This window comes from Cavia porcellus, unplaced genomic scaffold, assembly GCF_034190915.1.
Source record: "Cavia porcellus strain 051 isolate PalLab524CR breed Dunkin Hartley unplaced genomic scaffold, mCavPor4.1 scaffold_28, whole genome shotgun sequence".
NCBI lineage: Eukaryota > Metazoa > Chordata > Mammalia > Rodentia > Caviidae > Cavia > Cavia porcellus.
Window position 1 is genome coordinate 51,985,456 of NW_026947511.1, and position 16,425 is coordinate 52,001,880.

At 55.8% G+C, this 16,425-nt stretch overlaps 3 protein-coding genes across 4 annotated transcripts; 2 read left to right on the forward strand and 1 right to left on the reverse strand.

Moving 5' to 3' along the window:
- The first annotated feature begins 250 nt into the window (after nt 1-250).
- Nucleotides 251-1,175, forward strand: Ier3 (immediate early response 3). Its single transcript, XM_003460998.5, has 2 exons — nt 251-504; nt 597-1,175. The coding sequence occupies exons 1-2, from the start codon at nt 295-297 to the stop codon at nt 843-845; spliced, it is 459 nt and encodes a 152-aa protein (XP_003461046.1). The 5' UTR covers nt 251-294; the 3' UTR covers nt 846-1,175.
- A 224-nt stretch (nt 1,176-1,399) lies between these two features.
- Flot1 (flotillin 1) lies at nt 1,400-9,010 on the forward strand. Of its 2 annotated transcripts, XM_003461010.5 has the most exons (13): nt 1,400-1,504; nt 1,648-1,704; nt 1,793-1,868; nt 1,956-2,046; nt 2,177-2,320; nt 2,409-2,528; nt 2,612-2,707; nt 2,892-3,044; nt 7,212-7,393; nt 7,474-7,519; nt 7,730-7,867; nt 8,060-8,224; nt 8,616-9,010. In XM_003461010.5, exons 2-13 carry the CDS (start codon nt 1,662-1,664, stop codon nt 8,643-8,645), a joined length of 1,284 nt encoding a protein of 427 aa, XP_003461058.1. In that variant the 5' UTR covers nt 1,400-1,504; nt 1,648-1,661; the 3' UTR covers nt 8,646-9,010. The 2 variants fall into 2 exon arrangements, with proteins under 2 accessions (XP_003461058.1, XP_063095333.1); XM_063239263.1 differs by having other exon boundaries at nt 1,401-1,704.
- Nucleotides 9,011-10,956: 1,946 nt separating this feature from the next.
- Nucleotides 10,957-14,355, reverse strand: Tubb (tubulin beta class I). The gene is made up of 4 exons (XM_003460999.5): nt 14,127-14,355; nt 12,808-12,916; nt 12,435-12,545; nt 10,957-12,170 (listed from the first exon to the last, which is right to left on the reverse strand). Exons 1-4 carry the CDS (start codon nt 14,181-14,183, stop codon nt 11,113-11,115), a joined length of 1,335 nt encoding a protein of 444 aa, XP_003461047.1. The 5' UTR covers nt 14,184-14,355; the 3' UTR covers nt 10,957-11,112.
- Nucleotides 14,356-16,425: the final 2,070 nt, after the last annotated feature.

Sequence of the window (16,425 nt, forward strand, 5' to 3'; positions counted from 1 at the left end):
CCCAGGCTCCCTCGATCCTCGGCCGAATCATATCCAAAAGGTGCGCCCCCGCTCCACCGGCCACAGGTCCTCACACGTGCCAGCCGAGGGGGTTGGCGAGACCTCCGCATGGGCTGGTCAGACTCCCCGGCCCAAGCCCCGCCCACCCCTTGCTCAACCCTCGGAATTTCCAGCCTGGTCCAACCCCCGCTCCCCTGCGGCGGGGGCGGGGTCACGAGGCCCCGCCCCCGCCAGGGTTATTTAAGCTGCTGGCGCGCCCCCTGACAGCACTCCGGTCGCGTCTACCCGCGTACAATGTGTCGCTCTCGCAGCTCGCTGCCCGCTCTGACCGGCCTGCGGTCGCCGGCCCCCGCCCCCTCATCCAGCCCGGCGCTCCGGCGCGGCTCAGGCCCGGAGATCTTCACCTTCGATCCCCTGCCAGAGCCCGCGGCCTCTCCCGCAGGGCGTCTCAGCGCCTCCCGCGGACACAGAAAGCGCAGTCGCCGGGTCCTGTACCCGCGAGCGGTGAGTGTCGCCGGGACGCCCGCCTGGGCCATGGGGTCGCCTGCGCGTCGGGGCTATGGCCTGACCTCCTCCCTCGCCTTGTCTTCCCGCAGGTCCGGCGCCAGTTGCCCGCCGAGGAGCCGAACACGGCCAAGAGACTCTTGTTCGTCCTGCTCGCCGTGGTCTTCTGCCAGGTCCTGCTGGCAGAGGAGGGCCTGTCGGAGCCCCTGGTCCCGGAGGACGCGCCCAGCACCGAGTCCCCCGCGCACGCAGCCCTGGAGCCCCTGAACCTGACCTCGCGACCGGCGGACTACGCACTGGAACTGAGCGCCCTCCTACGGCCGCGCCCGGCCGCCTTCTGAGCGCGGGGAGCCGGCTCCGCACAGGCACAGGGCGGCCTGAAGCGCGCGAGCGTGTCCCACAGTGGGACCGGCGCCCGGACGAACACTAACTTATTCCTCCTGCCCCTGATTAATATTTATGTGTATTTATGGATCCTCCGAGTGGCGGGGGATTATGTAATATTTATTGTAAGTTATGCGCGGCGCTGCCCGCGGCGGACGCCGATCTCGGGATTTACCAGTGTCGCCGTCGCTCGCCCCTCAGCCCGCGGTCTCTAGGGAGGGCAGGGGGTCGTGGGTCGGGGCGCCCTACAGTATGTTCTGTGAACACAAATAAATGGTTTACACGAGCGTCCTGCGTGAGTCCTTGCGAGCGCCGACTCGCCTGCTCCCCCTCCCGGCGCCTGAGCCGCGTCCTCGCCTGCGATTCGGCCCGATCCTGCAGCAGGCGCCCGGGCTTGCGCCACGCGGGGCGGGGAGGAGCAGGGCTCCGGGTCCTGCGAGTGGGGGCGGAGAGGGGCAGGGCTGGAGGTGGGGACGGGGCGGGCCCGAGCGGAGCTTGCTGGGAAGGGGCGGGCCGTGGCTGCAGCAGCTGGGCGCGGCCGGGCGGGGGGCGGTGGCTGTGGAGGTCGTGGGCGCTCGCTGGGCCGCTCTGCCCCGGACCAGGCCGCGTCTGGACGGTGAGCGGGCCGCGAGCTCCGGGCTGAGCCGGGCCGAGCCGGGGCGGAGGCGGGAATCCGTGCGGAGACCGTCCAGGCAGGCTTGGCGGGGAGGCGGCGGCCGCCGCAGCACCGCCCTCAACGGCGCAGCCTGTGTCTTGCAGCTCCCTTCTGAGCCATGTTTTTCACGTGCGGCCCCAACGAGGCCATGGTGGTCTCGGGTAAGTGCACCCCCGGCACTGGCCGCTGTGCCCCTTGCCCACGGCTCGCGGCCTGCACCCAACTCTGTCCTCGCGCCCCCTTCCGCAGGCTTCTGCCGGAGCCCCCCTGTCATGGTGGCCGGAGGCCGCGTCTTCGTCCTGCCCTGCATCCAGAAGATCCAGAGGTAGGGAGGGAGTGAAGGAGAGAGAGGGAGGCGGCCAGGCCCTCGCCGCTCTGCGTGGTCCTCACGGCCGCGCCCCTCTGCCCTCAGGATCTCCCTCAACACCCTGACTCTCAACGTCAAGAGCGAGAAGGTGTACACGCGCCACGGGGTGCCCATTTCCGTCACCGGCATTGCCCAGGTGCCCTCCCTACACCACCCCAAGCTGCAGCTCAGTCTTCTTCCTGCCATGGGAAAGAGAAGCAGCCACTCCCCAGATGCCCCCTCTCCCCCCAGCCCTCGCCCAGACTCTCTTTCCCTTCTGGCTTCAGGTGAAGATCCAGGGGCAGAACAAGGAGATGCTGGCGGCCGCCTGCCAAATGTTCCTGGGGAAGACCGAGGCTGAGATAGCCCACATCGCGCTGGAGACACTGGAGGGCCACCAGCGGGCCATCATGGCTCACATGACCGTGGAGGTGGGCTGGGGGTGTGGACGGGGTGTCCCCGCGGACAGTCAGCCGAGTCCAGCGCTAAGAGCCTTCTTCCTGTGCTGTGTTGTCCCAGGAGATCTACAAGGACAGGCAGAAGTTCTCAGAGCAGGTCTTCAAAGTAGCCTCCTCTGACCTGGTCAACATGGGCATTAGCGTGGTGAGCTACACTCTGAAGGACATTCACGATGACCAGGTAAGATGGGGCTGCCCCCTCCTGGCCACTCTCCTCCCAGCTCCTAAATCTTCAGGACTCTGGCCTCTGCCTCTTCCCCGTAGGACTATTTGCACTCCTTGGGGAAAGCTCGGACAGCACAAGTCCAAAAAGACGCTCGGATCGGGGAAGCTGAGGCCAAGAGGGATGCCGGGATACGGGTGAGAGAGATGGGGTCACCTGGTGACCACAGATGCGCTGGCCACTGGATGAGGATGGAACAGGAGGGCACAGCTGGGCTGAGCTGATGGGGAAACAGCTGAGCTGGGTGGGGTAAGGCTGGGGACAGGCACAGCAGTGGCTTCCTTTCCACCCTGACTTCCTGCCTGAATCGTGCACCGACAGGAGGCCAAGGCCAAGCAGGAAAAGGTCTCTGCCCAGTACCTGAGTGAGATTGAAATGGCTAAGGCACAGAGGGACTATGAGCTGAAGAAGGCTGCATATGATATCGAGGTCAACACCCGCCGAGCACAGGCCGATCTGGCCTATCAGCTTCAGGTAGGAGCCGCCAAGCGCCCCTTTCCTCGCCTCTCAGGCCACCTCCTTTTCTCCAGTTCTGAGCTTGTTCTGGTTCTCCTTATGTGAGGACCTATCTCCCCCACATAAGGAGAGATGCAAAAAACAAAAAACGTAGGCAGGCCTGATGGAGTAGCAGCCTGATCACAGGTTCAAGGTCAGCCTGAGCCATACAGTGAGATGCTGTCTCAAAACCCAAAAACAAACAGCAAACAAAACCCAGCCACCAGCATGGCTCCCAAGCACAGTGCCCTGTCCGTGGAGAGCCCACCAATACCTCTTTTCAGGCCTGATTTGAAAGGCTGTCTGCCAAGAGATGCTTTAGTGAGTTGATCATATTACATAGGATCTCTAAACAGAAACACATAAAACAAGGTCATATATTGACTGGTAGATAAATATATTATGATCAGAGGTTCATAGGAACCTAATCCAGTATTTCTGGAAAAAAATAAGTATTAGCCAGGTGTGGTGGTGGGTGCCTATAATCCCAGAACTCTGGGAGACTGATGCAGGACGGTTTGAAGCCCTGCCTGGGTAACTTAGACATTTAGGGAGACCCTGCCTCAAAATGAAAAACAAAAGAGTCGTGGAAACATAGATCAGTGTGAAGGGCCTGGGTTCAGTCCCCAGTACAGGGAGTTTTAGGGAGCACTGATTCTACTTCAGACCAAACTGAATCGGAATGTGTAACGTAACAACATCCTGAGGTGACCTGTATGGACAGTAGACCATTACCAGGGTGGAAATCGCTGGCTTTTGGGCAGACTCGATAAGGCTCCTGTGAAGTCAGTTTTTGTCACTGTAACAGTACTCAAGGTCTTTGGAGATTTAAGTAGAAAAGCCTTACTCACTCTGGCTCAGCGTCTTGGAGGGTGCAGTCCATTACAACCAGGGCTGCCTGGAGTCGTGGTTTCAGTGCACAGTGGAGCAGCTGAGCCCAGGACCCAGCAACGAGGACAGCATGGAAGGCCAGGCCCAGCGGTCTTTGGGCCACGCCCCACAACACAGGACCGTCTCACTGCACCTCACCTTTTAACAGTTCCATGACTCCCACCAGCACAGCCTTGGCAACTAAGGCATGAAAACCTGGCCCTTTGAGGTTCACCAGTCCAAACCAGAGCAGTTTTTAACCTTGTTAGCGTGGCTTTCCTTACCTGCAAGTCAAAGGATCAGACTGGGTGGGCTCTGTTCAGGTTTTGGTTTTTTGAGACCAGGGCTTGCTCTGTAATTCAGGCTGCAGTGGATCTCATCCCGTCCTGCCTCAGCCTCCCAAAGTGCCGGGATTACAGGCCTGCAGCACCACTCAGCCTGGCTGCCTCTCTTCTGCCAGTGTATTTTCCACAAGTCAGCTAGACTGGTCCCCAATAAAAGTGCAGACTGGGCAATGGCATGCCCCACTTAATGTTCTCTAATAGCTTTTCATTGTGCTTAGAATTCTGCTGTGGCCTCAGGCCTGGGATCCTCCTTCCTCCCTCAGCCTCTCTCTTGTAGCTGGCATTACAGTCTTGCACCACCATGCCTGGCTTCATTGGCTGTTTCCTGTGTTACAACATAAGCTCCACAGAAGCAACGATCTTTTGTGTATCATTCATACTTAATCCTCACCTCCAAAACAAGTCCTGGCACACTATAGGTACAAAATAGATATTTGATAATGAATCCTTATTTTGTGAGTATTAAAGCAGTATCTGATACATTAAGACTGCTAACGGTGGAACAGAGTCAGCCATGGTGGTGCAGCCCCATAAACGCAGCACTCAGGAGGCTGAGGCAGGAGGATCCTAGCAAGCCTGGGCTTCCTAGAGAGTTCAGGGCCAGCCTGAATTACCTAGTAAAACCTTGTCTCAGAAAAAAGGCTTAAAGATTCAGAATTGAGCTACATGTGATGGTTCAAGGTTGGGCGACTGAGGAAGGATTACACACTTCATCCCAGCCTGAGCAATTTAATGAAACCCTGTTACAAAGCCCAGCAGTCTGTAAGGCAGGAGGAATGCAGATTTGAGCCCTGTCTTGGGCAATTTAGGAAGATCCCACTTACAGAAGAAAAAAAAAAAAAAAAAAATCAAGTGAGGTGTGGTGGTTCATACCTATAATCCCGGCTGAGGCAAAAAGATTGCAAGTTCAAGACCAGCTTGGGCTTTGTATCGAGACCCTGTCCCAGATAAATAAACAAGGATTGGGGATGTAGCTCAGAGCCAAGGCCCTGGATTCAGTCCCCACCACCACAAAGTGCATAAGCAGATATCCAGACCTAGAGGTTCCTCTGTACAGATCTGCTGAGTCATCCTGAATGAAGCCCAAAGCCCAGCAGCCACCCCAGAGCCTCAGAGCTGCTTCCGTGTCCAGGCCTTGCTCACCATGAGCCCAAAACCATGGGAGGGAGACCACAGCCAGGCAGAAATCAAAGGACACGCGCTGAGCTGCCGTATGGTGTTGCACACCTTTAGCCCAAGCTGCATGAAAGGCTGGGGGTGGGGGATCACGCCAAGGCCAACCTGAGCAGTCTGGTGAGACCTAGCTTCACTAAAGGGCGGGGATGTAGCTTAGTGGTCAGGTACTCGCCTAGCATGCACAAGGCCCTGGGTTCAGTGCCTGGCACCAAAAGAAAACAGTCATGAAGAGTCCACACACAGGAAATCAAAACAGAACAGAAACAAAAACAGCACACAAGGAACTAGCAAGATGGCAGACATGGAAAACAGAACTTAAGTTGGAAGTGAAAAACTACAAAATTTCCCAGAATGGGTTTTCAAATGGGAAAATTAGTAAAGGTAAAATGTTTGAGATGACTGGAGAAGCAGCTCAGAGCAGAGGGTTTGCCTCGAGTGCACAAGGCTGTGGTTTGGATTCCCGGCACTGAGAGAAAATTCAAATTCAAAAACATCCAGGAAGGAACAGATCTCAAAACAAAAGGCTGGGGGCTGGGGATTTAGCTCAGTGGCATAAGCAACTGCCTTGCAAGCAGGCGGTCGTGAGTTCGATCCCTGGTACCGATAAAAAGAAAAAAGAAAAAAAGAAGTGTAAAAAAAAAAAAACAAAAAAGGCTGGGCACCCAGTTGACTTCATGAGATTTCACCCCTGCAAAAAATCACTCTGGGAAGTGAGGTCTGCTGTGGCAGCCTGTACTCAGCTGAACCGTTCAGGGACAGTCATCTCAGAGATGCAAGAGTAGGAAAAAATTACTGTTTTCATACTCTTTCTATGGGAGCCCCTGGGAGTTCAGTTTCACAACGGTCAGGAAGTGGTGGCATACAGGAGAGAAGGGACCCTGCAGCCTGGGTGGACCAGGGAAACCTGTCAGTTTGGGACAGATTTGGGAGCTTGGAGACCGCACACACACTGGGGCCACACCTGGAGCACACAGATGGACCCAGGTCAGGCAACGGCACTGTCCGTGGGTCACGTAGTCCCTCCCACAATGATGAGCCAGTAGAGTGCAGTGGGCCAGGAGACCGGCCCCCTGTCTGTTACCTCTTCCTCCGCTGGCTGGGCCGGTCTTCTGATCCCTGAACTCTGGGGAATAAGAATGAAATTGGGATTAGGCGTGGCAGTGCACACCTGTAACCTCAGCACTTGGGAAGCTGAGGCAGGAGGGTTGCAAGTTGAAGCCAGGCTGGGCTACAAAGTGAGCTCAAGACCAGCCTAAACTGCATAGTGAGACCCTGTCTCAGAAAGACAAAAAGAGAGAGAGAGAAAAGGAACTTGGCCTGCCATTCTAGCATTCCAGGAGGCTGAGACAGGCAGATCACCACTTTGAGCCTAGCCTGGAGATTTCAACAACGTACTAAGACTGTGCCTCAAAACAAAAAGCAAAAAGGCCTGAGGATGCAGCACCCAGTTCAATTCTCAGTACTGCAAATAAATAAATAAATGAAAGCTGGGCCTGGCAAGCGCAAGGCCATAAATTCTACTCCCGGAAGTGAAAGGGCTGGCAGACCCCTCCAGCCCCTGGAGGAAGCTGATCACAGGGGCTGCTTCTCCAGGCGTTGGGAAAGAGGTGGAGCCAGCCTTGCTTCTTGCTGATTTTTCCTCCTGAATTTGCTTCCCCTTCCCCAGTCCATCAGTAGTCCACGCGGTGGTTGGGGCTGGCGTGAAGGGTGCGGCGTGGGGGTGCCGTGCTGGCCTTGACGCGCGCCCCGCCCGCAGGTGGCCAAAACCAAGCAGCAGATTGAGGAGCAGCGCGTGCAGGTGCAGGTGGTGGAGCGCGCCCAGCAGGTGGCGCTGCAGGAGCAGGAGATCGCGCGCCGCGAGAAGGAGCTGGAGGCCCGGGTGCGCAAACCCGCCGAGGCCGAGCGATTCCGGCTGGAGCGCCTGGCCGAGGCGGAGAGGTGAGACCGGCTCGCACGACCGTGCCCTGTTGCTCCTGGACGCTGGGCACCCTCACCCAACTGCTCTTCTCACCGTCCAGGTCCCAGCTGATCATGCAGGCAGAGGCCGAGGCAGAGTCCGTGCGGGTGAGTTGGGGTGGCTCCTCCGCTGTGGAAAGAGGTGGTTTGTGGGTTACAGGTCGCACTGGGTTTGTTTCTGAGAGTTTTGCTACGCATCCCAGGCTGGCTGTGAACTCAGGGCGATTGGCCTGCCTCAGCCTCCAGGCACGCACTGTTATGCCTGGCTTGCACCGTCTTCTTGCTTCTCGTTCGCACAGTACCCTGTCCCCTCCTCAGATGCGTGGGGAAGCTGAGGCCTTTGCTATCGGGGTCCGTGCCCGTGCCGAGGCTGAGCAGATGGCCAAGAAGGCAGAAGCATTCCAGCTGTACCAGGAGGCCGCGCAGCTGGACATGCTGCTGGAGAAGCTGCCTCAGGTCTGGGGCTGGTGTGGGTAGCGGGACAGAGGGACTGGAGCTGGGGACTGAGAGACCAGACCAGCCAGGGCTATGAATCACAGATGGGGATGACCAGCCAGGACCACGGGGAAGGGTCAGTAGGTCGAGGGCTTTATGCACAGGCTGCGTTAGGCAGAGTATGGACACCCAGCAGCGTCTGTCCTCTGCCAGGTGGCAGAAGAGATCAGCGGCCCCCTGACCTCGGCCAAGAAGATCACACTGGTGTCCAGTGGAAGCGGGGCCATGGGAGCTGCCAAGGTGACTGGGGAAGTGCTGGACATCCTGAGCCGCCTGCCCGAAAGCGTGGAGAGACTCACAGGCGTCAGCATTGCCCAGGTGAGGCCCAGGCGGGTGGGGGTGCCGCAGGATGCAGTCGGCCAGTTGGGGTCACTGGGTTAACTGCTTCGGGTGTGTCCACAAGAGCTTTTGTCTTAAGTCAAGCTAGCTTTAGAGCAGGTAATTTACAGCGTAAAAAACCTACTAGCTGGGCATCGTGGCCCATGCTTTCAATCCCAGCACGGGAAGCTGATGCAGGAGAATCGCTGTGAATTCGAGACCAGCCTGGCCTACCTTGTGAGTTCAGGGCCAGCCTGAACTGCATAGTTCGAGGAAAGGGACTGAGATGGGCACTAGACAGAGGCCTCTGGGACTGGCATGGGGACTGGCATGGGAGCTGGGCAGGCAGAGACCCTACCTCCCAGGTGTCACACCTCTTGTCTTTCCCCAGGTGAACAACAAGCCTTTGAGGATGGCCTGAGCCCCTAGCCCTCAATAGTGCCATCTCGAGGTGCAGTTGTCTGAGTGGCGCTTCTGCTGCTGCACGTCCCCCGGGACCTCCTCAGCATGTTGTCAGAGGGGGTCCTTCGTCCTCCTTACCGCACAGCCTGTGCCTTGCCTTGGTTGGAGCTGCCCGTTCTGACCCGCATGGCCTGGACAGCCAGTGTCCAAGGGCCCCCCACCCACCATGCATCCAAGTTCCTGAGTCAGAGGCCCTGCCCTCTACATGCCTCTCCTCCCCCCAGGACAGGAGGGCAGCCTGGAGGTGCCTTCCACACTGCTGCCAGCAAGTACTGATCCTTGAAAAAAGTAATAAAGCCGAACCAGTTCAGAGTGAGTGCCCCAGCACGGCCCAACATCCAATTGGCTTTCCAGACTCTGTGGAAAAACAAGTCCTCTCTGGACTTTCAGAGCTGGAGAGTTCATCTTTCCCCCAAAGGTGGTTTTGGTCAGAAAAGTGGGCTAAGTTAGAAATAATGTTGAGGATTGCATAATTCCTAAAATGACTGAAGTGACAGCCATATGACAATCGTAAATACAGAAATGAGCTCCAGGATCCCCCCGGTGCAAAAAGGCACAGGACCTGTACCTAACCTGCACAGGTCCCCTGTAGGTCACCTCTCAGCTAGGTGTGGTGCTGTAGGCTGGAACCCAGCACTGAGGCTGCCTCCGTGTGAGCAAGGGCTGGGGACCTAGCTCAGTACAGAGGCTCTAGATCATGCCCAGTGCTAAAAAACAAAAAGTACCCTCTACTTGTTATTAAAATGTAACCGCTGTGTAAGCTTGTTAGCCTTACAGTGTTACAATGTTAAGTGTGACCCAGTGTTAGGCTGTGCCTTAGTCAAAGACTTTAAAAAAAAACCTGCTACAGGCGCCTTTCTGAAGGCATTTCCAGCCAGGTGTGGTGTACAATACACCTGTGATCCGGAGGCTCAGGCAGGATGACTGAAGAGTTTGAGGCCAAATGAACTACATGGGGACAGTCTCCCCCTAAAAAGAAAAAGGTATTTTCTTTACGAGCTGAGAACCAAACCTGGGCATTTTTGTACACAAAGGGACGTGGGGGACAAAGCTCCTCTGGTGCATTCTTTAGGTTTGAAGGAGTTGGTGTTTCCTGTTGTACCTTCTGGGCTCTCAGCAGAGGCCCAAGCTCACAGAAACCCAAAGGGATCCTGGGTGGGCTCTGCACTGGGTATTAAATGTAAATCTCCATTTGTTTCGGCGGCACAAGCACCTGCCAGTGTGAGGCTGTGAGCTCAACTTCCAGTACCAAGAAATAAACTCAAGGCAAGAGCGCTGCAGATGATGCCAGTTAGGTGGGTATGATGGTAGACTAACAGCACTCAGCAGACTGAAGCAAGGACTCTACTCAAGCCAACCTGAACTAGATAATGACCCGGTCTCAAAAAAACCAGATTGCAGGGCCAGAGAACATGAGTGGGGCTGAGTCCTCTGGTCCCAGGAGATGCAGGTAAAACAGTGACAACATGGGGGTCACATTTGCCATCCTGAATTACCTCTGGCTGAGATGCAGCTGGCATTGCCAGACAGCACTCTGGATACAGGGCTTAGCACAGGCTTTCCAGCTTTGAGGGCACAACGCTGACCCGGGCCCTGCCTGCCCCAGCAGCCTCCCCTCAGTGAGCACGCGGACGGCAGCTGGTTTTCTGGACTCCCGTTTATTTTTGGCTCTTGGGGCATTGTCTCTTTTCAATATGAAAAAAAGCAAGTTCAACACAAAATAGAAATCTGGGTGTAGGACAGGACAAAAGAGTGAAGGCAAAAGCAAGCAATGAGCCTGGAGGGTCCCCCACCTGAGAAGGTCCCCCAAATGAGGGCCACTCATGAACCCCTCCACCCAACGCCATTATCCACGGGTGATGGGAAGCTAGTGGGAAGTGTGCCTGGAGCAGCACTGGGTGGGGTCTTCCCCTCAAAGGGCGTGGGGGTGCCCTGGGCAGCTGTGGGTGAAGCAGACCTGATGCGGTTTACCCATCTCAAGAAGCTGAACGGGAAACACCTGGAGTGAATGACAGCCTGCCTGGGTTCCCCTTTCCCAGCTATGCTGGGACGCAGAGTCCCATCCTTTCCCATCTCCACCCTCTGCCTCTTTCCCTGGGCATTTTCAGCACCTGGCTGCTTCTACAGGGGATCTGGGAGAGACCCAACTTCTTGGAGGTTCTGAAAGGAAATTAACTAGACAGATGTGAAAAGTGGGCTCCAGCAGAAGATACAGGGTCACCTAGAATGATAAAAGATCTAGGTTTGTCAGAGTAGAGAAAGCAGAGACATCCAACAAACAAGTATTTATTTTGAGCGCCTACTATGTGCCAGGCACTGTTCCACACTCTCGGGGGGAAAAAAAAAAAAACAGGACAGTGGCAGCAGACAAACTGAAGGGGCAGCTGAAAGCAGCTGAGGAAGTGAGAAGCCAGAAGTGGCTGGACTTAAGCCTCCTCTTCGGCCTCCTCCCCGAAATCTTCTTCCTCTTCCGCAGTGGCGTCCTGGTACTGCTGGTACTCGGACACCAGGTCGTTCATGTTGCTCTCGGCCTCGGTGAACTCCATCTCGTCCATGCCCTCGCCCGTGTACCAGTGCAGGAAGGCCTTGCGGCGGAACATGGCCGTGAACTGCTCCGAGATGCGCTTGAACAGCTCCTGGATGGCCGTGCTGTTGCCGATGAAGGTCACGGCCATCTTGAGGCCGCGAGGCGGGATGTCGCACACGGCTGTCTTGACGTTGTTGGGGATCCACTCCACGAAGTAGCTGCTGTTCTTGTTCTGCACGTTGAGCATCTGCTCGTCCACCTCCTTCATGGACATGCGGCCCCTGAAGACTGCGGCCACCGTGAGGTAGCGGCCGTGGCGCGGGTCACAGGCAGCCATCATGTTCTTGGCGTCAAAGACCTGCTGGGTGAGCTCGGGCACAGTCAGGGCACGGTACTGCTGGCTGCCACGGCTGGTGAGTGGGGCAAAGCCGGGCATGAAGAAATGCAGGCGCGGGAAGGGCACCATGTTCACAGCCAGCTTGCGCAGGTCGGCATTGAGCTGGCCTGGGAATCGAAGGCAGGTGGTGACGCCGCTCATGGTGGCCGAGACCAGGTGGTTGAGGTCGCCATAGGTGGGTGTGGTCAGCTTGAGGGTACGGAAGCAGATGTCATACAGCGCCTCGTTGTCAATGCAGTAGGTTTCATCCGTGTTCTCCACCAGCTGATGCACGGAGAGGGTAGCATTGTAGGGCTCAACCACTGTGTCGGACACCTTGGGCGAGGGAACCACACTGAAGGTGTTCATGATGCGGTCAGGGTACTCCTCACGGATCTTGCTGATGAGCAGGGTGCCCATGCCCGAGCCGGTGCCACCCCCCAGTGAGTGGGTCAGTTGGAAGCCCTGGAGACAGTCACAGCTCTCCGCCTCCTTCCGCACCACGTCCAGGACAGAGTCCACCAGCTCAGCCCCCTCTGTGTAGTGGCCCTTGGCCCAGTTGTTGCCTGCCCCAGACTGACCTGGAATAGGGTCGGGAGAAGGCTCAGTATGTGAGGGATATAAGACAGGCCATTTCTACCCTTCAACCTCTGCTGCCACTGACCTGAATAGTTTCTGTTCTCACCTGTGGTGCAGGCTCCCCATAATCTAAACCAAAGGGCCAGCCTTCACCCCACACCACAGAACACAGCCCTGCATTTCTAACTAAATAATCTCCTGACCTTCTTTCCCACCCAAATAAGCTGAACTGTGTCCTCCACTATCCCATTTTCTGTTCAACTCACCAAAAACAAAGTTATCCGGTCTGAAGATCTGGCCAAAAGGACCAGACCGAACAGAGTCCATGGTCCCAGGTTCTAGATCCACCAAAATAGCTCGAGGAACATATTTGCCACCTACAGGAAATCGAGCAGATGCGTGAAAGCTGGCTTGGAAAAGGTTAATCAAGGGCCTGGGAACTGCACACCCCAAGTTAACACACGCTCCGCCACCAGATGGCAGCAAAGCTGTCCAGACACCTCCCCCGCCCCACCCCCTTTAGAGGCACAGGGCTTTGCATTCATTCAATCGGAAAAATGGACCCCCCAAGAACACAAAAGTTGCCCGCAAAAACGCGGGGAAGGCAAAGGAACCTGAGTCCCCAGGCCTCTGCCTCACCTGTGGCTTCATTGTAGTATACGGAAATGCGGTCCAGCTGCAGGTCACTGTCTCCGTGGTAGGTGCCGGTGGGGTCGATGCCGTGCTCATCGCTGATCACCTCCCAGAACTGCGAGGGCAGTGCAATGAGCCCCCTGCAACCAACCGTACCGACCGCCCCCTCCTTGTCGCCCGCCGTGTCTCCAGCGCGGCCTCGGGGTGTGTCTGCCACGCCTTCGCCCTAGCGCAATCCCTGAGCCCGCAGATTTCGCGGCCCAGGTCAGCATCGTGTGCACTGCCGGCAGCCTGGAGCCCACAGGCATCCTCAGGAACAGCGTTCCGCCCGGATCGGCGCGTGGGCACCGCCCCTCCGCAAGGCGCACAAAGGGCGTGGGGCAGACAGGCGCGGCAGCCGCAGCAGACCGCGGATGCGGCCACGTGACTGCGGCGCAGGCGCACGCGGCGCCGCCCATGCCAAGGGGCCGCGCGTGGGCGGGGCCTGGCCCACATTCCCGCGCGGAGGGCGGAGCCCGCGCGCCCCCGCCGCATTGTCCCCGCGCGCCAAGCGCCGGCCCCGCCCCCGCTCCCGCTCCGCCCGGCTGCTACAACGTAGCGGCTGCACTTCCTCCCGCTACACTGTAGCCGCGCGCGCAAAAAAAAAAAAAAAATCCCCATGGCCTCTGAATTTCTTCCCTTCCCTAACTCTCCTCCTCACTGGCTTTCTCCCACATCGAGGGGGAGGGACCCACTAAAAGAAGGGTTTACCTCCTCTCTTTGCTCTTTTTCCAGTCCTCGCTCTAAGATGATCCTCATAAGGAGCAAGGAAAAAAGTCCAAGGAACCTATTATTCTTCGCGCCACAAAAGGCTGCGGGAACGCCCCTCGGGAGCCGAGGCCGCGCGAGGCTCTCCATCCTTTGTGAGCGTGGGGCGCCGGGAGTCCCCTAGCTCTTCACGAGAGCTGCGCGCCCGGCCTCGCCCGTTCCGCCTCCGCTGGACGCCCCGAGGCCCGGCAGGGCGGGGAAAGGGGGTGCACATGGGACCTCGCTCGCTTTGTCTCGGGGAGCTTCCTCCTGGCCTCGGACCGTTAGGCTCCCCGTGCTCCGAGCCCAACAAGCCCTTGTATCGCTGCCCCAAAATGTGCTGCAGAAAAAATAACTCCCCATTGTCCAAGACTAGGTCCAGGATACAAATGATTACTACACTCACATGGCAAAATCTTTGGGGGGAGGGGAGCAAAGCTTAAGAATGGAATACAAACGCCCCACAATGATTCTTCCCGCTTAACTATGGATTTTTCATTCTAAGGCGAAACATAAGCGAAAGGAGGTTTTTGTCTTACCTTGGCACCGATTTGGTTGCCACATTGACCGGCCTGGATGTGCACGATTTCCCTCATGGTCCAAATTAACTTGTTTTGCTCGCCTCCAGGAATGTACGGGGCAAGAAAATCTGTAAGATTCTTTCCTTTGCTGGTCGCGGGCTGGAAGGCTGGATCGTGCTCCGCAACTGGAGCAGCGCGATCCGAACGCGACGGCGGAAAGATTCTGAGAGGCCGACCACAGGGGAGGGCAAAGGAGGGAAGGCGGGCAGGGCGGGGCGCGCGTGCGCAGCGCTGGGAGGCGGGAGATCGGCGCCCGCGCCCGGGTAGAGAGACAAAGCCTTCCCGATCCAGGCAGTGATTGGTTGGTGTTAGTCATGTACCAGGCGCCCATTGGTCGCTGCGCAGCCGCTGAGCGCAGTCCTCTTTGGGAGTTGTAGTCCTCTATTGTTGTCCACGCTGTAAAGTGAATTTAGGAGGGGGGGGTACTGGGTTTTTTCTTTTTTGTCGCTTTTTAAATGAAAAACAGCGATGGAGAAGGTTGCTTTCCTCTATGCGAAGGTTTTTCTTTTTCCCTTTTTTAAAATTTGCGGACAAAAAATAGTTTTGGGGGATGCATAAATTGGGAAGTCGGGTGTGCCGTGAGCTGGGAGGTGGGGTAGCCACGCCCTGAAAACTCCCCGCTGCGGAAGCTCTCTGGAGGACAGTACAGCTTAGCTCAGCGAAAACGAACAAGTGTGCGACTCTGCTCTGGTACACAACATCTGGTCTTTTGGTGACCCACGGTATAAACTTCAGTACAGAGTCTTCCAATTTCCTTGGTTTTCCAAAGATAATGTTTCAAAAAAGAAACAAAATTGCAGCAAGGGTTATTCAGAATAGATATATCTGCAGGGTTTGTTCAAAAAATAGGTTGAAGGTTTCGGAGAATCTGAGATCTAGAATTTGTGAAGTCAGACATCTCCGTGCATTTAGGGAATCTGGGCCTTAGGACAGAATGTGAAGATCATTTGGTCATCTCGACAAAAGGGAACGATGGAGGTGAGAGACCTGATAAGAGTATCCGTGTTGTTCCAGCCTGCCTCTTTCAGAAACTTTTAATGAGGCCAGTAGTCGTTGAGTTAGCTGATTTTACTGACCAGGAGTGGCCAGTGTAGAATCTCAGGATAGAAAGAGAGGAAGGAGTAAATTGGATGGGCAACCCATCTCCTTCCAGGAATTCACTCATTTCAAAGCTACTAAGTGGCCACCAAAGCAATAACCAGTACAAACCTAGTAACCACTACAAAATGATTACAAATTATCTCTCTTGCCTCTAGGGTACTGCAGTTTGTTGAAAAGAGAGTGTTTAAGGTAGTGGTGCTAAGCCTACACACAGATTTGTTATCGAGGTCATTGTTAACTCACTAAATTAATACACAGATGAACACACATTTGTAAGTCACCTAAATAAAGGAACATGGAGTTGTGTGAGACTCCTACACTCATTTAAAGTAGAATCTTGTGATGTAGGTTCCATGCCCACAATGAAAGCAGCCATGCATTAGTGGAAAAAGCTCAGCACTCAAAATTGTTTCCATTTGTCTCTGCCTTACATTAGCTGTAGGAACTTAGGCATTTAACTTCTCAGTTTCAAATATCTCGTTTGTAAGATCTACTTCACCCTATTTGATTCTTGTGGAAATGGTTGAAATAACTATTAGGAAAGAGCTTCCTCTAACACGCATCACATTCTTAACATTCTTCTCGTCTTATTATGAAATTACGATTTTATCATTCTTCCCTTGTCCCTTGAAAGGTGAGGACTTTTACCAAACCGGTTTTCAGTTTGCCTACATTTTCTGTAAGGATCGTCCATTTAGGGAAAATGACCTCAAAATGTCCGTCAGGGCTGTCTAACGAAGAAATGACGTGCCTTCTACTAAACAAGCCAAATCAAGGCGAAATGAAATTCCACTGCAATGAGGAGTATTCAAGCGCCACGCCTGCGGGCTGTTTTCCAAGCTGCAGCCTCCAGCCACGACTGCAACCCGCAAACCGTTTGCATTTCTCATGAGTCAGCGAACACCATGTCTTGGAGGACCGAGGAAGGACGCTCTGGCGTTCCAAACGCAATGCACCACATCTATGGTACAGCCCTTCTACACACAGCCGGCTCTGGCGCCAGACTCTCTGGTCGCGGTTTCGAACTCAGCGCGGGAAGTGGGCGTTGGACGGCGAAGCATTGGTGGGCTGTCCTCGGAGTTGACCAATCACCATACGCTGCGGTTAACTGATCTAAGGCTCTCCGAATAGCCTGGACTTTGAGGTAAAGGGAGCG